This window comes from Amblyraja radiata, chromosome 6, assembly GCF_010909765.2.
Source record: "Amblyraja radiata isolate CabotCenter1 chromosome 6, sAmbRad1.1.pri, whole genome shotgun sequence".
Classification (NCBI taxonomy): Eukaryota; Metazoa; Chordata; class Chondrichthyes; order Rajiformes; family Rajidae; genus Amblyraja; species Amblyraja radiata.
Window position 1 is genome coordinate 18035659 of NC_045961.1, and position 22581 is coordinate 18058239.

The following is a 22581-nucleotide window of genomic DNA, read 5'->3' on the forward strand; positions in this document are numbered from 1 at the left end:
GGAGAATTTGTGAGTAACTCGGGAAAGTGGGACAGGGTCTTAACTCAGTGAGTCAGGCAGCATCGCCGGAGATAATGGATGGCGAAAGTTCCCGGTCGATATCCTTCTTCAGACTGAAAATTATCTGAAGAAGGGTCCTGACCCAAAAACGTCACCTACCCATGTACTCCAGAGATGCTGCCTGACCTGCTGAGCCACCCCAGCAATTGGTGTCTTTTTGTGTATTAACCGGCATCAGCAGTTCCTTGTCGCCACGGACCGAGAAATGACTCGAGTTTATACTTCCCTGCAGTAATTCGGAGAAAGCAAAAATAATTCAGAGATTGTATTTGGATTTATTTCTGCATCGGATGGTTATAACACTTCAAAGTGGTTTATTAACTGGGGAACAATCCATTCCTAACCCAAGTTATTGCATTTACATTGGTTTCCAGTAATATATGATCACTGCACATGAATTCACATACACATTTGCGGAGGGAAGGAAGATTTCTGGCAATCAGTTTACAGTACAACAGCGGTCAAGACCGCACACCTTTCAATGGCGTTATAAAAAGATGCATATCTACCGCAGCAATTCAGGGTGTTACGTACCACCAAGTGTAAACCAGACGCCTGGATTTCAGTTAACGTACACTTCACTTTCAGTAAGAACATCTTGCTTCTGGTGGAAGTACTGGCGAAACCAATCGATGTGTTCAATCTTCCTCTGCACCGATAAGTAGGGATTCTTGCTTAACCCATTGGCGACCAGGTCAATGAAGTGGCGGATCGAACCCTCCTCGGGGAACCCGTGCAAGTGTTTATCCAGGAATACGTGCTCATGGAATTCCACACCTTCCTCTTCTTCCAGACCTGCAATATCAGCGGGAATTTTAAAACTAGATCATTACCAAACTGAACAACAAAAATCTTGCACTAAACTTTATTCCCTTTATCCTGTATCTGTACACGGCTCGAATGCATCAGGTATAGTCCTTTCACTAATTGGATAGCATGCAACAAAAAGCTTTTCACTGTATCTCGTTACACGTGACAATAAACTAAACTACCTCGGCATAAATCTCCTCAAGGTATGCCAACTTTGAAGAAGTTCTCCACCTCTCTCCAACCAAGTCTGAAGAAGGGTTTTGACCAGAGACATCACCTATTCTTTTTCACAAGATGCAAGTACTATATCATTGAAAAGACACTTGGACGGGTGCATGGACAGGAAAGGTTTAGAGGGATAATGGGCCAAAGGCGGGCAGGTGTGACTAGTGCAGATGAGGCATGTTGGTCGGTGTGGGAAAGTTGGGCCGATGTGTCTGTGCTGTGTGTGTGTGTGTGTGTGCGTGGTGGCCCAATAAATAAAAACAGAGAGAGAGAGAGGCAGAGAGGCAGAGGGACAGAGACAGAGACGCAGGGGCAGAGGCGCAGGGGGAGAGGCAGGGGAAGAGGCAGGGGGAGAGGCAGAGGCAGAGGCAGAGGGAGAGGGAGAGGGAGAGGGAGAGGGAGAGGGAGAGGGAGAGGGAGAGGGAGAGGGAGAGGGAGAGGGAGAGGCAGAGACTTTGTGTAGTACTATAAATACCATGTAACGGGTGGCATGCATATTTGTGTGGTGAAGGTTATGTGGCATGAATTAATAAGGGTTAATCTACACATGTGTGTTAACTGGACACAGAATGAGCATGATAAAGGCACGTACCGGCCTCATTGTCGATAGGGAAGTGCCGGAGCTTCCCTTCCTTTGTCCACTGGATCATCTCCTCAAATCCATTGCGAGGCAAGTGCTCAGTGACAGCCGCTATCCGCCCGGCCTGCTCCACATCCCATAGTGACGGCTGCAGCACTAGCCAAACATAATCCAATTACCAAATGGACAGATACCACTATCTCCAGACACCACCATCTCATTTCAGACAAGCAGAAAATATACAGTTATCTGTACTTTTACACTGTTTCAATTTCAAAAGATACAAAGCTATCTTATTACATTTTCCTTGACTTGTCACCCAGGGTAATTGGAGAAATGAGCAACTCACTGCAAAGCAGACCTTCTATTCAAACTTTCTTGCTGCCTGGATGACGGAGTATTAGCTACAGGGAGAGGTTGGACAGACTTGCATTGTTTTCTCTGGAACATTGGAGGTTGCGAGGAGACCAGATAAAATTATGAGGCATAAGTAAGACACTGAGAACCTTTATCCCAGGATGGAAAAAGCAAAGACTAGAGGGCATAGACAATCAGCAATAGTTGCAGAAGTAGGTCATTTGGCCCTTGAGCCAGCACCGCCATTCAATGGCTGATCATCCACAACCAGTACCCTGTTCCTGCCTTCTCCCCATATCCCTTGACTCTGCTATCTTCAAGAGCTCTATCTAACTCTCTGGCCTCAAGGTGAGAGGGGAAAAGTTTAAAGAAGATGCACAGGGTAGATGGTGACGGGGGTCTGAAACATGCTGCCAGGGGTGGTGGTGGAGGAAACTATGATAAGAGACTTTTGGAGAGACATATGGATATGCAGGGAATGGAGGGATATGGATTATGTGCAGGTAGGTAAGAGTTGGTGCTGGCATCATGATCAGTACTGACATTGTGGGCCGAAGGGCCTGTTCCTGTGCTGTACTGTTCTATGACAAGGAAGAGGAATTCAGAAAAGATTTGTTGATATATAAATAACAGATTATTGTGTTTTTGTGTGTTCTTTTCATTGTACCGCTGCTGACAAATTCATTTCAATTGCACTTTATGTGCAAGTGACGAATAAAACTGATTGATTGATTGATTGATTGACATGGAACAAGCTTAGTGATCTAAATGTCCCAACGCACTGGTATTTTTACTCTGCCACCTGGTGAGGAAATGCAACAGATCTATTAGTGACAGCACGATAAGACAGGAAGGAATATCTCCCCATTTAAAGTCGAAATGGTCAAGCATTGATAATAGAAATATGAAAATTAATGCAAGAAAAATGCAACCAACCAATTCCTGGTAGGTTTTCTGATTCCGTTGGTGCAGGGAAGATGTTTAACCTCCTCCCAGTGTAAAGCTCCTTCCTGAATAGAGAAAGAAGATGTGTGGTTTGCGGCCATTCCCAACAAAAACAGAGATAAAATGCTTGCTTCATAGTCCAGTTAGCTTGCTGGCGTTAAACAAAAATATGTTCAAATTTACTATCCCTGGAAATTGATCATTTTGAAATTTGTCATTTAGTTTCAAAAAACCCAAATCGCAGAGAGAAAAAAACAAAACTTTCCTTAACTCAATTTCTCTGGGGCATCACGACATTGATAATAGTAAAGTAGCTTGCTAATGTTATCAGGTCAATACAGTCAAATACAGCAGACCCCACAGATCATCTCTGGCTATCTTGCCCCCACAGTTCCCATCGTTCCCCAGCTCCACACTGCCAGCTTCTATCCCCTTCCACAAAACCCACAAGCAGGACTGCCCTGGCAGACCCATTGTTCCTGCCTGCTCCCTGTCCCGCTAAATTCATCTCCACATACCTCGATTCCATCCCACCCACCCCTGTCCAGTCCCTTCCCACCTCCATCCGAGACACCTCACACTCTGCGATATTTCAATAACTTAAAATTCCTAGGCCCCTGTTGCCTAATTTTTACCATGGATGCCCAGTCCCTTTTACACCTCCCACCCGACGTCAGGTCACACGGACCTCCGGTCCCTCCCCGAATTTACCATGAACCTCCAGTCCCTTTACACCTCCATTCAAAATGCATCTGAACCCGGGCCTCTGACGCTGTAAGGCAGCTGAAGGGACGAAGGACAGGGAATTATGGATGATACTGTGGAGGGTAATGGATAGGGTATGAATGAGGAATTGCAAGCTAGTTAAATAGTGCAGACAGTGTCTCGGATGTAGGTGGGAAGGGACTGGACAGGGGTGGGTGGGATGGAACCGAGGTATGTGGAGACGAACTTTAATCCTGCTTGTGGATTTTGGGAAGGAGATAGAAGCTGGCGCAGTGGCTGACTTGTCTCCGTTTATTTGTCCCCTCACACGAGTTTGAAATCAAAACATTTGTCTCAGGCAAGGGGCGATGTTATTATCAAGATGATTAGTAGAAGTACCTCTTCCTCAGTGCGCTGAGCTCACTAGTAATTCCTGCATGGTGAACGAAGCCTTGCCCATCATCATCGAAGCGGATTTGGCTGGTGGCTCTGGTCGCGGCCCGTGTTCCAGCAGCCCGCCCAATCTTCATGTTTGCAATTATATCACTGAAAGCAGCATCGTTCAAACAAGTTTATTTCAACAAATGCAGGCATGCTTTTTGCTTCTTACAAACCCACAATCAGAATATCTTGTCCTTGTAGATGAAAACGATACAATGCTGGATAATAATTAACAGCTCGGGCCGACTGAGAGAGTTAAGCTGCTTTACCACTGATCCCAAAGAAAACCATGTGTTGTTTCCACGGAATGTACCTAATTCCAGGATTTTAATAACAACAGGGGAACAAATACGTTGAATGGTACTGTTTATTTCAGGGATGCAGCGTGGAAACAGGCCCTTCGGCCCGTCGAGGCTGTGCCGACCATCGATCACCCATTCACACTTTCTCATCCACTCCCCACACAATTTACAGAGGACCAATTAACGCACTTCAATGAGTGGTGTGGTTCTAGAAGGGGCGAGAGGGGAAAGAAAGCCCATCACATTTCCGAGCATTCAGTTGAACAACTGATGAAACAATGCTGACGGAGCTTCAGGCTGCACCAATCCACACTGCTCCTCATAAAACCAAGGCAGGTAGCCTTAGAGCCTTAGAGTAATCCAGCACGGACACAGGCCCTTCGGCCCAATTCCTCCATGCCAACCGAGAAGCCCCATTTAAGCTGTGAACTAGGTAAGTACCCCAAGCAACGTTCATGCAGCCTGACCCGCTGTGTTACTCCAGCACTGTGTCTTTTTTTTTTATAAACCAGCATCTGCAGTTCCTCATTTCTACACTAACGTCTTTTAAATGCTGTTATAATACCTGCCCCAGCTACCTCCTTTGGCAGCCCATTCCATTTTTAGTAAAGCCAAGGCAGGTAGCCTTGCTTAGTGCAATAAGCTTTATTTCTTTGATATATTTAAACTGTACCATATATCCAAACAAATAAAGATTGAAGTAGCTGACCCACCACGGTTTGATCACATTTCTACCATTGTTTATTGTTCAACAGTGTTAAACAATTAACGGTAAATGGACCCACTACAATTCTGGGTTTTCTTTAATAGGCACATTATGTTTCAAAATTATTCTCTCTAATATCTATCACATTTTGTTTCCCAGGAATGGATATTCAAAAGGTATAAAATGTTTCCAGTTCAGCTGAAGGTTTGGAGACTTTACAATCCACACACGCAGATAATTGTTCATAAGTGATGGGAGCAGAATTAGGCCATTCGGCCCATCAAGTCTTCTCCGCCATTCAATCATGGCTGATCTATCTCTCCCTCTCAATCCCATTCTCCTGCCTTCTCCCCATAACCCCAGACACCTGTACTAATCAAGATTCTATCCATCTCTACCTTAAAAATATTCACTAACATGTCCTCCACGGCCTTCAGTGGCAATGAATTCCACAGATTCACCACCCTCTGTCTAAAGAAATTCCACCTCATCTCCTTCCAAAAGGAAAGTCCTTTCATTCTGAGGCTTTGGCCTCCGGTCCTTGACTCTCCCACTAGTGGAAACTTCCTCTCCATATCCACTCTACCAAGATTGGTAGCAAACAGAAATAGCAGAATAGCACAAGGCTCTTTCAGAACTTTATTCTTCATGGACATTCCTTCACTTGGTTGTTTCAGAAGATGTTCAATTTTGAATTATATCAAAGAAGCTTGCCTTTTTAATTATTTATCTTACAGCACGCCAATAGAAAAGGTTTTTTTTAAAATGTAGACAAATTGAATTAATACGTCTGTGGAGACAGTTTTGGATGCATTGAATTCCAAAGAGAAGTCATTTAGATTGCCTGTGTTAATTTGGTCTGCTCCATGGTCGAGACATTGCAATCTGGTGCAGCCAGGATTAGCTATCTAGTTGTTGTTTTTCAGTTGTTATTGGTGGCAGATTGTCAAATAAATCAGGTCATGGCATTATCTACGGAGGCACACACAAGTGATCTGCACTAAACCATGAGTACTGGACACAGTATCTGGCATATGGCAAATTAGACTACTTTAATAAATATTAAGTCACAGTAAAATTAAAAAAACAGCTATGTTTTGTAGTGCAGTGCATTATCATCCACCCGTTATTTTACAGAAAGTCAATCCTGAACTTGATGCAACTAGGAAAACTTGTTCAATCTTTTCTGATTTGAAAGAAATGTTGATGCAAGTGAACACACTCATTACTCTGGGTAACCGTTTGAAAATGATGATATTTCAGTTCTGATTTACAAAAACATTGGGGATTTGCGGTTATCACCAGCTTGCAGTGCTATACTGAATCGATTTGGTACACAGAGGCAGCGGAGAAGGACGACTCGAGATGGCTCTGGATCAGGAGAGGAGGACCATGGGGAGGAGCGAATGCCACCTGAACACAAGTCGTGGTCTGGTCAACCACGGCTGGGTCGCCTGGGTGAGGGTGTCTGATGTTGAAAGACCCGAAACACCCAGGTTACATCACTGATGATGTGTACAGCAGCATCGAGAGATGTATTTTTTTTAGCAGTTCATACAATAAGACTACGTTTCAAATATATCTAAAAAAAAAGCACAAAACACATTTTAGTATAACCCAGTTTTTCTGTAGAATAAATAATGTTTTCACAGAACACCCAAATTTATTCCTCTCTCCTTTGTAGCAACTATTGGCAAAAAAATAAATCATTTAAACACGTCATAGTTTTTTCCCCCCCCACACAGAGCGGCTGGAGGAGGTAGTTGAGGCAGGTAGTATAACAACATCTAAGACACTTGGACAGGTACATGGATAGTGTACCTCCAGTTTAAATTCCAGTTGGAATATTTTGGAGGACCAAGTAACCAAGAACCAAGATAGGAATGGTTTAGAGGGATATGGGACAAACGTGGTCAAATTGGGACAAGTGGAGATGGGGCATCTTGGTCAGCATGGGCCGAAGGGCCTGTTTCCGTGCTGTATGACTCTAAGTGTCAGTCAGAGACAAACAGAGCAGAAGGATCAGCTGACCATTACTCCATGCTGAAATGCCAACAAATAACAATACATTTCTGGCCACTGAAGCACTTCAACTGTCCGCCTCTCCAATGCAATGATCAGGGACTGGTGGCAGCAGATCTGTGCACAAACCTCCCGCTTAGACAGCATTCTCTGGGACTATCAGCACTTATAGTGAAAAGTGGGTAAACTTTATCAAGCCTCATACATTGTCAGTGAGTGAAACTAAGTCCTGGAGTAACTCAGCGGTTCAGGCAGCATCTCTGGAGAACGTAGGTGACTTTTTCAGATCAGAACCCTTCTTCAGTCGAATCTGAAGAAAGGTCCCAATCTGAAACCTTGTCTGTCCATTCCCTCTGCAGATGCTGCCTGACCCACTGAGTTCCTCCTCCACTTTATGTTTTACTCAAGATTCCAGCCTCTGCAGTTCTTGTCTCTCCATTTTGTACGTGGTATAGTTCTCAACCATTTTTTAAAAGGTCCAATGTATCCCACGCACCCACGTCTGTTTGGAGGTGTAGCATATATTACTGAGGCACAAGAAACGGCGGGTGCTGGAGTCTTGAGCAGAACACAAAGTGCTGGAGGGAGCATCTGCAGACTGAGTGGAGGTGATCCATCTACGGACACAGTCTGCCAGTCAATTTCCTCCACAGATGCCCCCTGAACCACAGGTTACTCTGGCACTTTGTGTTTTGATGAGCATATGTGGCTGAGAAGCCTGTCTCCACCCCGCTATTTTTGAAGATGGAAGTCCCGACACACTGAGAATATGATATAGAATGAAGGTGTCACTCCTCGGCCAGGCGAAGCTGCAGATTGCGACCTTTAATAGACATTTGGACGAATATATGGATAGGAAGTGTTTAGGTGGGGGGGGGGATACGAGTCAAATGCAGGGAAATGGGACTAACCCAGTATGCCAACTTGGTCGGCATGTGGGCGGACGGGCCTGTTTCTGTGCTGTAAACCTCCATGACTGCATTACATGAAGACAAACTAGTTTGATGTTAGTGCTCCGGAACATGTGGAAATCAGAGCCCCAGTCATAGCGACTTGTAGATTGAATTTGGAAAAAACCCGTGAGCAGGGAAATACGGGTCATGTTGTGGGGTGAGGGTGGGGGGGGAAGGGTGGGATAGATTGAGATAACCAATCAAAAAATGAACTCTACACACACTTCACACTCTTTAGACTTTAGAGATACAGCGTGGAAACAGGCCCTTTGGCCCACCGTGTCTGCGTCGACCAGGGATCACCTGCACACTAGTTCTATCCTACACACGAGGGCCAATTTATAGAGACCAATTAACCTACAAACCTGCACGTCTTTGGAGTGTGGGAGGAAACGGGAGCTTTTGGGGAAAACCCACGCGGTCACAGGGAGAACGTGTAAACTCCGAACTGACCGCACCTGTGGTCAGGATTGAACCCAGATGCCTGGCGCTGTGAGGCAGCAACTCTGCCACTGTGGTGCCCAGTCCATTTACAGATCACTTCACTGAATGCCCACAGCCGTGTCCTCGTCTCCGGACTTACCCGATGTTGCGGGCATCTCCATGCCGATGTGCCTCCGTTTCCGATTCGTGTTTTCTCAGTTGTTGGAGCAGCTCGGACTCGACCTGCGCCTTGTGGCGAGGCATGGAAGATGCGACCGCAGACGCCGCTGCAGCAAGGTCCCGGCTTACCGTCTCGCCACTGAAACAGACGTACAAACGCGCACCAATTATTCACTCATCGCTCTATGTGGCAACTCCAGAATTATAAAAATTAAACCAAATCTTGCAATGTTATTCTCTTAACTTCTTGCCTGGACAGGTGTCGTTTCTGGCCCCAGGTGGGAATGACGGAGCCACAACAGGCCTCTGTATCTCAGTACATGGAACATTGAACAGTACAGCACAGCAACAGGCCCTTCAGCCCACAATGTCTGTGCTGAACATGTTGCCAAGACCAACTCATCAGCTTGCACATGATCCATATCCCTCCATTCCCTGCATATCCATGTGCCTATCCAAAAGTCTCCTAAACACCACTATTGCATCTGCCTCCACCACCACCCCCCATAGCACATTCCAGGCACCCACCACCATCTGTGTAAAATAAAACTTGCTCTGCACATCTTTAAAGTTTACCTCCTCACCTTAAAGCTATGCCCTCTGGTCTTTGATATTTCCACCCTGGGGAAAAATGTTCTGTATGTCTACCCTATCCATGACTCTCATCATTTTATCTACTTCTATCAGGTCTCTCCTCAACTTCCGGCGTTCCAGATAAAACAAGACAAGTCTGTCCAAACTGGCGCTGTAGCTAATACCCCTAATCCAGGCATGCAACACTCCAAATGTGGCCTAACCAAAGTCCCTTAAAGCTGCAATATGACTTTGTGATTCTTATACTCAATGTTCAGTCCTTTAGTTTAGTGTAGAGATGCCCTTCGGCCCACTGAGTCCATGGCGACTAGCGAGCCCCGTATACTAGCACTATCCTACACACTAGGGCATGGGTGTCAAACTCGCGGCTTGCGGGCTGCAAGGGGTCCGATCCGGCCCGCATGATGATTTCCCCGAAGACAGAGCGGGCTGCAGATGTCCGCGGTGCCAGATCGGACTGCGTTTGCGCTGCGATGCATGAAGTCGCATTTTGCCCGTGACCTAAAATGAATTTGACTCCCCTTCACTAGGGACAATTTACAATCTTTATTGACGCCAATTAACCTATATACTTGTACGTCTTTGGAGTGTGGGAGGAAACTAGAGCACCCGGAGGAACCCAGGTGTTCACGAGGAGAACGTACAAACTCCGTACAGACGGCACCCGTAGTCAGGAATGAACCCAGGTCTCTGGCGAGTGATACATCACTCTACCGCTGCGTCACCGTGCGAGTGATGTATCAAACACGTATGGCAACAAGCCTATTTTGCCACTTTATCTACTTGTATTGCCACTTTGTGAGTGTTATGCAGTACTGCAGGGAAATGTTAGCCACGATTCTCATTTCCTCCTGGAATTATAGAGACGTATCATCAGAAGGCTATTGGGCAGCAAACACAGGAGACCTTCAAGGTAGACACACTTAAGGGCCTGTCCCAAGGACGTAGGCTATTTTTTAGGTGACTACAGGCGCTAGGCTTGTCGCCACATGGTCGCCGGGGTGTGGCCTGTATGGTCGTGAGTAGTCTCCTCAGTCACCCAAAGAGTTGTAGCATCTTTCTGGTCGCCGCTGGATTTTCAACATGTTCAAAAACTTTTGGCGACAGGCGACGAGTGGGTTTGACGCCAATGAGCGTAGCTCGACATCTCCTGACGTAGGTGCTGTGGTAGGTCGTCGTCAGTTGACGTGGGTTGTAGCCGGTGCTGACTTTGGTGAATTCCATTGGCGACTACCTACGTCAACCGGTGACACGTACCGGCGTCAAGGGAAGTCAAGTAGCGACAGGCATTGTCTTCAGTTGCTGCCGACAGGGTCGTACCTTGTCGCGGGTGGACGAAGGTTGACTTTGGTTGTCGCCTGTGTGATCGTAGGATGTCGTAGGTGTCGTCGTAGGTGGACGTCCTAAGTCGTGATGATTAGGTCGCCGGTTGTCGGTAGGTCGCCGTAGCTTGACGTCGACTAGGTGGTAGGTTGTTGTAGCTTGTCGTAGACGTTGTTGTAGGCGGGGGTCCAGTCGCCGCTTTTTCAGCGACCTGCTACGACTACGACAGTCGCTGGGAGTCGCCTAAAAAATGGTCTAAATGGGACAGGCCCTTTAGGGCATGGACAGTTACAGGCACTGGGATATCATGGCTATTAGATACATGGTTGAGGGAAAGGTAGGAGTGACAGCTTGGTGCTCTGGGATACCACGCTAGGTGTGATAGAGGTGGGGATAAGAAAGATGGGGGAGTTGTGTTTCTGATTAGAGAGCACATCAGCAGGTTTCCATTAAATCTTTCCCCTCTCACCTTAAACTTATGGTTCTCGATTCCCCTACTTTGGATAAAGACTCTGCGCATTCACCCCTTCCTATCCCCTCATGATTTTATACGCCTCCATAAGATCAACCCTCATCCTCCTGCGTTTCAAGGAATAAAGTCCTAGTCCCACAGGAAAGCAGTGATCGGATCGGTCAAAGTCAACATGGATTTATGAAGGGGAAATCATGCTTGAATAATCTTCTGGGATTTATTTTGAGGATGTAACAAGTAGAATGGATAAGGGAAAGCCAATGGATGTGGTGTATCGAGATTTTCAAAAAGCCTTTGACAAGGTCCCACACAATAGATTAGAATGCAAAATGAGAGCACTGGGGGTATGGCATTGACATGGATAGAGAACTGGATGGCAGACAGGAAGCAAAGAGTAGGAATTAATGGGTCCTTTTCAGAATGACAGGCAGTGACTGGTGGGGTGCCGCAAGGCTCGGTGCTGGGACCCCAGTTGTTTACAATGTATATTAACGATTTAGACGAGGGATTTAAATGCAACACCTCCAAATTTGCAGATGACACAAAGCTGGGTGGCAGTGTGAACTGAGAGGATGCTATGAGGCTGCAGGGTGACTTGGATAGATTGGGTGAGTGTGCAGGTGCATGGCAGTTGCAATATAATGTGGATAAATGTGAGGTTATCCACTTTGGTGGCAACGGGAAGGCAGATTATTATCTGAATGGTGTCAGATTAGGAAAAGAGGAGGTGCAACGAGACCTGGGTGTGCTTGTACATCAGTCACTGAAAGTAAGCATGCAGGTGCAGCATGCAGTGAAGAAAGCTAATGGCATGTTGGCCTTCATTGCGAGAGGATTTGAGTTTAGGAGCAAGGAGGTCCTACTGCAGTTGTACAGGGCCCTGGTGAGACCGCACCTGGAGTATTGTGTGCAAGTTTGGTCTCGTAATTTGAGGAAGGACATTCTTGCTATTGAGGGAGTGCAGTGTACATTCACCACATTAATTCCCGGGATGGCGGGACTGACATATGATGAAAGAATATGTCATATACATGTAAATAGATTTATTTATTGAAATCATATTCTATGTCGCTCTTCCAGGGAGATGCTAACTGCATTTCGTTGTCTCTGTATTGTACAGTGACAATGACAATTAAGATTGAATCTGAATCTGAATCTGAATCAGAATGGGTCGACTGGGCTTGTATTCACTGGAATTTAGAAGAATGAGAGGGGATCTTATAGAAACATATAACATTTTTAAAGAATTGTCAGGCTAGATGCAGGAAACATGTTCCCGGTGTTGGGGAGGCCAGAACCAGGGGTCACAGTTTAAGAATAATGGGTAGGCCATTTAGGACTGAGATGAGAAAAAAAGTTTTCACCCAGAGAGTTGCGAATCTGTGGAATTCTCTGCCACAGAAGGCAGTGGAGGTCAATTCACGATATTTTCAAGAGGGAGTTAGATTTAGCTCTTAGGGCTAACGGAATCAATGGTTATGTGGAAAAAGCAGGAACGGGGTACTGATTTTAGATTATCAGCCATGATCATATAGCTCGAAGGGCCGAATGGCCTACTCCTGCACCTATTTTACTGTGTTTCTACCCAACCTCTCCTCAAGCCGCTCAAGCCCTCGAGTCCCGGCAACATCCTCATAAATTTTCTCTGCACCCTTTCTACACAACAGCTATTTAAGCTAGTCCCACTTCCAGGAGCTCAGGTAGGGTCATGCATCCTCCAGAACCTTAAATTAGTGTTCATGGAACCAGGAGGCAAGAATTGTCAGAAACACGGACTGAGCCTTATTTACACAACAACCTCCTGTTTTCAAAGTTGAAAAACACTGGACAATGTGAATTCATTGGCATTTGTCTAATCATAACACACACAGTATTTTTCCCCCAGAGTAGGATAATTCAGAACCAGAGACATAGGTTTAAGGTGAGAGGGGAAACATTCAATAGGAATCTGAGGGACAACTTTTTCACAGGGAGGGTGGTGGGGATATGGAACGAGCTGCCAGAGGAGGTAGTTGAGGCAGGGACTATAACAATATTTAAAAGACACTTGGACAGGTACATGGATAGGAAAGGTTTAGAGGGATAGGGGCCAAACATGGGCAGGTGGAACTAGTGTAGATGGTACATCTTGGTCAGCATGGGCAAGTTCACCAGTGTATAAATATGGCTCAGTCCTTTTTCATCGTGACAATTCTGAATTCACGATCCTTCCATAAGCTAGGGTGCTGTCCGATTCACCTCTACCCCATTGTGGACATTGGACTTTATCTCTGGAACTGATGCGCTACAATGCTGAGAACTATATTCTGCACTCTGTATCTTCCCCTTTGCTCTACCTATTGTACTTGAGTTTGACTTGATTGTATTTATGTTGGGTATTATCTGATCTGATAGGACAGAATGCAAAAGAAAGCTTGTCACTGTACCTCGGTACGGGTGACAGGTTTTGGTTTATTAACGCATACTCCCCAAGTCACTCTGCTCCCATGCCCCATGGCCTTCCTTCCAAGCTCTGCCATGCAAAGCCTTCCATGGCCCTTCTCCCAAATTGCAACGAGACATCAGCATCAGACTGAGCCAGGTCGACCTCCTTCTTCATCCAGTGCCACCAGGACAATAATAACCTAACCCTATACCTGGGTACAGGTGACAATATAACCTAACCCTATACCTTGGTGACAATAACAAACCCATATCTTTTCTGGGCGTCTTTAGCCTTTAGAAATACAGCATGAAAACAGACCCTTTGGCCTATCAAGTCCGTATTGACCAGCGATCACCCCGCTGCACACAAGCACTATCTGACACAATTTACAATTTTACAGAAGCCAATTAACCTACAAACCTGCATGTCTTTGTGGAGTGTGGGAGGAACCCAGAGCATCCGGAGAAAACCCATGCAGCCACGGGGAGAACGTACAAACTCCGTGCGGACAGCACCCGTAGGGATGGAACCCTGGTCTCTGGCGCAGTAAGGCAGTAACTCTACCGCTGTGCCACTCTGCCGCCTTCCCTTTAGAGCCTTACCTCTGCGTGCTCCTTTCCTCTGCTGCCTTCTGAAACATGCTACTGGTGCTCTCCAATTCCTCGGGCTCAGCCTTTGCTCTGGCCTTGGCCCTCTCCAGTCTCAGGGCCTGGAACTTCCTCTTGGAGCTGACTTCCACTTTCATGCCACCAATGAGGTTGAGCAGATGGGCTTTGCCGGGCGGAGCAGCTTCCGTTTCCTCGGCATCTTGCGGCTGCACGGGGGACGTAGCCTGCGGCGGTTCATGCTCCTTCCTCAGCGCAGCCGATGCAGTGAAGATCCACCTTCCTCCCGCTCCAGTCAGCAAGAGCAGGCTACAACAACAAGTACAAGTGACATCAGAACTAAGCACAAGGTGTCCTCTCTTATCCCAAATGATTCTTTTTCTGGCCAAAGCAGCTAGGTTCAGGTTTATTATTGTCACGTATACTGAGGTACAGTGAAAATCTTTGTGTTGCATGCTACCCAAACAGATCAGATAATACTACACATAAATACAATTAAGACAAACTCAAGTACAATAGGTAGAGCAAAGGGGATGGTACAGAGTGCAGAATAAAGTTCTTAGCATTGCAGCGCATCAGTTAGTCATCCAACATGGAAACAGGCCCTTCTGCTCTACTTATCCATGTCAACCAAAATGCACCATCTCCGCTAGTCCTACCTGCCTACGTTTGGCCCATATCCCACTAAACCTTTCCTATCCATCTACCCGTCCAAATGTCTAGTAAATGGTGTTGGTGTACCATCCTCAACCACCTCCTCTGGCAACTTGTTCCATACACCCACCACCCTCTGTGTGAAAAAGTTGTCCCTCAGGTTCCCATTAAATCTTTCCCCTCTCACCTCATGGGCAATTTTTTCACTCTGAGGGTAGTCCGGACCTGGAATGAGCTGCCAGAGGAAGCTACAGAAGTAGATACAACTACTTATAAAAGACAGATACATGGATAGGAAGGGTCCATAGAGGGATTTGGGCCAAATGCACACAAGTGGGACCATCCCAGTATACCAACATGGTCAGCATGGACCACATGGGCTGATGGGCCTGTTTCCATGCTGTACAGCTCTGTGACAATAGGACAAGCCAGTATGATTTCATCTTTAAAAGGCAGAGGTGTAGAAACAATTAGAGAACAAAGTGTGTAGGTGTGCGTCACGACAGTTAAAGGCCACACAAGGGCAAAGAAAACGAGATCAACAAACTAACCCTCCCTTCTCCCCAACACCATCCCTACCCCATTCCTATCTCCCCTCCCACACTCCCCATATCCCCCTTTCTGCCCTTGTCCTCTCCCTATCCTCCTCTCATTCCTCTCCTCTCTTCACCCTCACCTTACCTGCTTCCCCTTACATTCACCTTGCTCTTATTTTCCACCCCCCTAACCTCCCCTCATTCCCCCTTCCAGCCTCACACCTTCCCTCCACCACCCTCCTCCCCTCTCCTTCCTTCCTTCCACCACCTTCCCTCTCTCCACCACCTTCCCTCTCTCCACCACCCCCTTCTCCTTCCCCCATCCACCCACTACCCCTCCACTACCCCTTCCCTCTCCTCTACCCACCTTCTCCACCCCTCCTCCTCCTCCCTCCATCTCTTCACTACCCCCTTTCTCCCTCTCTCCCTCCACTGTCCTCTCCCCTCAACCCCTCCCCTTATCTCACTGACCCACCCCTCCCCCCTCACCCCGCTGTCCCCCGGGCCCCGACTCCCAACGCCGCCACTCTCTGCATCGGAACCATGGCGTGACCTTCTCTGTGCGCCCGTCTACCCGCTCCCCCGGACAACGTGACCTTCTCTGTGCGCCCCTCAAACCGCTCCCCTGGACAGCGCTTCCCCCCCAACAGCGGTAGAAACAATACACTGCAGGCGCTGGTTGACACGCGCACGCACACACACACAGACACACACACACACACACAGACACACACACACACACACACACACACAGACACAGACACACACAGACACGCGCACGCACACACACACAGACACACACACACACAGACACACACACACACACACAGACACACACACACACACACACACACAGACACACACACACACAGACACACACACACACAGACACACACACACACAGACACACACACACACAGACACACACACACACACACACAGACACAGACACACACACACACACACACACACAGACACACACACACACACACACACACACAGACACAGACACACACAGACACGCGCACGCACACACACACAGACACACACACACACAGACACACACACACACAGACACACACACAGACACACACACACACACACAGACACACACACACACAGACACACACACACACACAGACACAGACACACACACACACACACACACACAGCAAAACACACACACACACAGACACACACACACAGACACACACACACACACAGACACACACACAGACACACACACACAGACACACACACACACACACACACACACACACACAGACACACACACACAGGCACACACACACACACAGACACACACACACACACACACAGACACACACACACACACAGACACACACACAGACACACACAGCAAAACACACACACACACACAGACACGCACACACACACACACACACACACAGACACACACACACAGACACACACACACATACACACAGACACACACAGACGCACAGACACGCACACACACAGACACAGACACACACACACGCATACACACAGACACACACGCACAACACAGACACACACAGCAAAACACACACGCACAACACAGACACACACAGCAAAACACACACACAGACACACAGACACAGACACTGACACACACACACACAGGGGGGAGGGATGGGGGAAGGGATGGATAAGGGGGGGGGATGGGCTTATCCTTGGTTTATAAAGTCACACACCACGGAAACATGCCATTCGGTCTAGATGCCGACCAAGATGCCCCATCTACACTAGTCCCACCTGCCCACCTTTGGCCCATATCTCTCTAAACCTGTCCTATCCATGCACCTCTCCAAGTGTCTTCTAAATGTTGTTATAGTACCTGGCCCAACTACCTCCTCTGGCAGCCCGTTCCATACATCGACCGCCCTATGTGTGAAGAAAGTTGTCCCTCAGGTTCCTATTAAATCTTTCCTCCCTCACCTTAAACCCATGTTCAAAACCCATCTGGTTCTTGCCTACCCTCCCTGGGTAAAAAACTCAGTGTATTCACCCTATCTATTCCCTATAGCTTCATCCCTCGTCCTGGCAACATTCTCGTAGGGCGGCACAGTGGCGCGGCAGGTAGAGCTGCTGCCTCACAGCACCATAGTTTTGGGTTTGATCCTGACCTCGGGTGCTGTCAGGGTGTGGAATTTGCACATTCTCCCTGTGACCGCGTGGGTTTTCTCTGGGTGCTCCGGCTTCCTCCCACATCCCAAGTATGTGTGGGTATGTAGATTAATTGGTCCTCTGTAAATTGCCACTGGTGTGTAGGAAATGGATGAGAAATTGGGATAGCAGAACTAGTGTGAAAGGGTGATGAATGATTGGCGTGATCTAGGTGGGCCTGCTTCCATGCTGTATCTCTAAACTAAACTAAAACAGAGTGAGGCCCAATGGAAACTGGAGGAACTGCACCTCATATTTCGCTTGAGTAGTGGTATGAACTCCCCTGACTCTGAGTTGAAGAAGGGTTTCGACCCAAAATGTCACCTATTCCTTTTGCCCAGAGATGCTATCTGACCCAGTGAGTTACTCCAGCTTTATGTGTCTATCTTTGGTATGAATATTGATATCTCTAACTTCAAACAAATCTCACCCTGTCCCTCTCCCACCCATTTTCTCCAAGTAGTTTCTCAGTCCTTCTGATTAATTTTACTGTTTGTATTGCCTTGTTGTCACCTTCCCCTCAGTCAACAATGAAACATTCTACATTTCCTTCATCACTATCTGCGTTTTCACACCTTACCCTTCCATACCTCTGGACTCCCTGTCCCCTGACTCTCAGTCTGAAGAAGGGTCTCAACCCGAACCATCGCCCATTCCTTCTCTCCAGAGATGCTGCCGGTCCCACTGAGTTACTCCAGCATTTTGTGTCTAAAACAAAACTAAATTGTCTCTGCACTCTTTCCACCTTAATGGGATATTTTCTTCAGCAAGTTGACCAAAACAGAACATAATACACAGACAAGCAACTCAAAAACAAGCAACAAAATAAGCACCAAATCTATCATAAATCATCCTGAATGTGAAGGACATTTGCAAGTAAAGGTTTACAAAGCAGAACATTGATATTGCGCTGCTTCATTTCTTTATAAGAATTATTTTCTAAGCTGTTTCTGAGCCAGAGAGGGATTTAATCAAGCACCAATCTGATTATAGTTTGAGTTGCCTCCATAATCAACCCTCAAAGACAATCAGTGAGAGAATTTTAAGTCTATCAAAAGGGATTAGAGAGCCACAGACAAAATATCACCCTACACACCTCAATTACTGGGTCTTTTGCAGGTTACTATAGCAACTGCATGCAAAGGAAAAGTAATCAAATAATGAGCAGAAGAGATTGCTACGATGGAGAAATTAAAAGGGAGATTTGAATGGAGTTTTGATTCAGAACACAATATTTGTATACATGTAGTACTGACAGATGAACAATCTGGATTTTTGTGCAACTTTCACTCCCTGTTTCCACTTTTTTCTCCATCTGCCCTCTTCGATGTTATGCTGTTGTTTTTTCCTGTGTCCCTCTTTGCCCTTGACCCCTGCGGCTATGCATTTTATTTATTTTGCTTGTTTTTCTTTGCTTTGACTTTTAATCCATTTAGAGATCTGCTTACACAAGATTCCTGCATCTGCAGCTCCGTGTGTATCTGCCTTAATCAGTTTGTACCCGTCTTTGTACCGAATACTCTCTGGTAAGTTATAAATCTTCAAAGAACAACGCCTAATCTAATGAGGTAACTACTCACATTACTTGCGTTTATAATTCTGTTCTTTGTTATTGGCCTGTAATCCTGGTTCAAATCCAGTTTATAATGTTCATTCCTAGTTCTTCATGCCCGTTTCCCCGGTGTTGTTTTTTGTGCTAATCTGTTGGAAATGTAAAGAATTATCGTCACTCACTTTTAATTACAAACAGATATCCAGATTAGCTAACTAGGAGTGTAATCCTAAACACCACAGGATTGCAGGAATTTAGAATCACAGCCACATGAATATCCTCTTATTCCGCACTTAATCGGACATCCTTAAACACAGGAACAGGCCCTTCTGCCCACGATACCTTATCAGCATTACATCCCTGTTTTTGTATACAAGCCCTCTCGTAATAATGCGTTTGCTTTCTTTACTACTGATTCGATTTGCAGATTAACTTTTTGGAAATCCTGCACCAGCACTCCCAAGTCCCTTTGCACCTCCGATTTCTGGATTCTCTCCCCACTCATTTCTTCTACCAAAATGCATGTCTCCACACTTTGCTACACTATATTCCATCTGCCACTTCTCTGCCCACTGTCCCAACCTGTACAAGTCCTTTTACAGAGCCTCTGCTTTCTCTACACTACTGCCCCTCCACCAATTTTCGTATTGTCAGCAAACTTGGCCACTAAGCCTTCAATCTCCTTGTCTAAATCATTAGTATACAATGTGAAGAGCAGCGGCCCCAGCACCGTGCCATGCGGATCTCTGCTAGTCACTGGTGTTAGTGCATGGGATAATTGATGGTCGGCGCGGACACGGTGGGCGCTGTATCTGTAAACTAAATTAAAACAAAAAACTAAAACCTCCAGCTGCAAGGGGGCTGAGGTAACCCACTGCATCTCACTGACAAGTGGCTGCCAGCTGCAGAAAGTCACCAACTGCTTCCCAACAAGAGTCCAGAGTTCAGCGTTTTCAATTGTCACATGCGCCAGCAATGGAACAATGAATGAACAGAAACCTGTGGAGCAACTGTTTCACACAGAGGGTGGTGGGTATATAATAATAATGGATGGGATTTATATAGCGCCTTTCTAATACTCAAGGCGCTTGAGTATATGGAATGAGCTGCCAGAGGAGGTAGTTCAGCCATGTACAATAACTTTATTTAAAAGACATTTGGACAGACACATGGATAGGAAAGGTTTAGAGGGATATGGGCCAAATACAGGCAGGTGGGACTAGTGTAGATGGGGCATCTTGGTCGGTGTGGGCAAGTTGGTCTGAAGGGCCTGTTTCCATGTTCCAAGGCTAGGTTTGTTTTCCCTGGGGAAACTGGAGGTTGAGGGGACAACTGATAAAACTTGATAAAAAGGCAGTAAAGAAGACATATGGTGTGCTTCATTTGTCGAGGCATTGAATAGAAGAGTAAGGCAGTCATGATGCAGCTTTATAAGACTTTAGTTAGGCTGCATTTGGAGTATTGTGTACAGTTCTGGTTGCCTCATTACAGGAAGGATGTGGAGGCTTTGGAAATGGTGCAGAGGAGGTTTAGCAGAATGATGCTTGGTACTAGCTACAGGAAGAAGTTGCGATAGTTTTATCTGGAATATCAAAGGTTGAGGAGACACCTGATAGAAGTGTATAAAATTATGAGAGGCATAGATAAGGTAGAGAGTCAGAACCTTTTCCCGGGGTGGAAATGTCAAAGACTAGAGGGCATAGCTTTAAGATGAGAGATGACAGGAACATTTTTTATACAGAGGGTGGTGGATACCTGTAACGCGCTGCGGGAGGGGAGGGGGGGGGGGGGGGGGGGGGGGGGGGGGGGGGGTGGGGAGCCAGATACGATGGTAGCATTTAAAGAGGTTTGGATAGTCCAGAGTAATAGTCATACATGGAAACAGGTCCTTGGTTCCTATCTTTCCTCTCTCACCGTAAATCTATGTCCCCTGGTTCTTGATTCCTCATCCCTGAGGAAAATAAATTGTCCTATCAATTCCCCTCATGATCTTATACGTCCAAAAGGTCGCCCCTGAGCATCCTACAGCGAGGAATAAGGTCCTAGGTGTCATGGCGATGAGTCATGATGATGATATGCAAATATCATGACCTTTGTATCAGATGACTAGGAGGTCAGATAGCATGTGCACTGTGTAAGCCTAGGCAGGAGGCCATGGCTGAGTGAGATAATAATCACGGAGACCAAGGAATGTAACCGATAAATATTGTGTCAGTATCATTATTATTCAACATCTGAGGCCAGGATGTGAAATTGGCTACGAGGATATTTTGGATATTTTAGATATTTTGGATTCTGAATCTGTGACTTCGAGCTGGATAACGATTTTTTTTAAATGGAGGTCGCTGGAGCTGATTTCTTAGCTCTTGACGGAGTTCCACACTTTGATCCGACGGGTGATGCGAGTACCGTCAGCGTGAGGTGGAATGCTTGGTTGGAGGAATTCAAGCTTACGCCGACAGTCGTGAACTCTTTCTTGAGGAGAGTACGCTGGGGCAGAAGGCGCAGCGGAGAGCATTGCTTCTTTTCACTGCAGGGCCAACAGTTCGAGAAATGATTAAAACACTCCCTGATACCGGAATGAAGGAAGACTGTAAGATGCATTGAACAGTCATTGTGTGGCCGTGCCAAACAATGCAGGAAGAGGGTGAGAGTGTTCTTCAATTTGTGACGACACTCAGACAGGTGTCTGTAGGATGCAAATATGTGGCTGGTGATGTGGAAAACCAGATATTGGATCAGGTTATCCAGCATTGCAGGCCAGACAAGCTCAGGAGACGGCTGCTAGAAAAAGGGGGTGAGATAAACCTTAATGATGCTTTGTCGATTGCAGCAGCACTGGAAGCTGTTGAGTGACAATTTCACAGCATGAAATGGAAAGATTCAAAGACTGGGCAAGTTAACCAGCTGTCCTACGGTAGACCAAGAAGTATGACTGAACGTGAGATCGAGTGTTACAGGTGTGGCAACAAGGGTCACATAGGGAAAGGTGCATGTTGTCCAGCAAAAGGTAGAACATGTAGGAAATGTGGAGATAAAGATCATTTTGCAAAGAAATGTAAAAGGCCAGGGACAAAACAAGTGATTACAGCAAGAAAGGGAAGTCCAGTGAAAAGAAAGACAGACCTTGGCAGAAAAAGAAGGGTCACGTCCGACACGTAGAAGGTGATTTCGGAGGTGATGAAGACAGTGATGAAGCTGGAGAGCTTTCTGTTAAAAGGAATTATCAGTTTGCATTGAATGAGAGCCATCACGAGAAAGTTGCAGTGACCATCGGAGGTGTTACAATGCCAGTGATTGTAGATTCTGGTAGCAACAGCAACGTAATTGACAGATCACATTGGGAATGCTTGAAACAGCAGAAAATTAAGTGCATGTCAAGGAGGTGTAGTAGGAAGTTATATCCATACACCGTAACAAAACCATTGTAGACCATTGGATGTTTCACAGAGATAGAAAAACTGAAGCAGAATTCGTGGTGATAGAGGAGAAGGGAGAACCTCTGCTGAGTAGAAATACAGCTC

General features: G+C 46.3%; 2 protein-coding genes across 4 annotated transcripts in view; one reads left to right on the top strand and one right to left on the bottom strand.

The window, feature by feature from the left end:
• Positions 1 to 315: 315 nt before the first annotated feature.
• Positions 316 to 15938, bottom strand: mrps31 (mitochondrial ribosomal protein S31). Of its 2 annotated transcripts, XM_033022251.1 has the most exons (7): positions 15808 to 15937; positions 14126 to 14437; positions 8690 to 8848; positions 4082 to 4228; positions 2969 to 3042; positions 1688 to 1831; positions 316 to 855 (listed from the first exon to the last, which is right to left on the bottom strand). In XM_033022251.1, exons 1-7 carry the CDS (start codon positions 15861 to 15863, stop codon positions 623 to 625), a joined length of 1125 nt encoding a protein of 374 aa, XP_032878142.1. In that variant the 5' UTR covers positions 15864 to 15937; the 3' UTR covers positions 316 to 622. The 2 variants fall into 2 exon arrangements, with proteins under 2 accessions (XP_032878142.1, XP_032878143.1); XM_033022252.1 differs by lacking the exon at positions 8690 to 8848 and having other exon boundaries at positions 15808 to 15938.
• A 2978-nt stretch (positions 15939 to 18916) lies between these two features.
• The window catches only part of slc25a15 (solute carrier family 25 member 15), a 35515-nt gene continuing 31850 nt past the window's right edge, over positions 18917 to 22581 (top strand). Inside the window, exon 1 of one of the 2 annotated variants that reach the window (XM_033022258.1) lies at positions 18917 to 19031. The gene's annotated coding sequence lies outside the window, so the exon portion shown is untranslated. Of the gene's footprint in view, positions 19074 to 22581 lie in introns of both variants that reach the window. The other variant, XM_033022257.1, reaches the window with a different exon arrangement.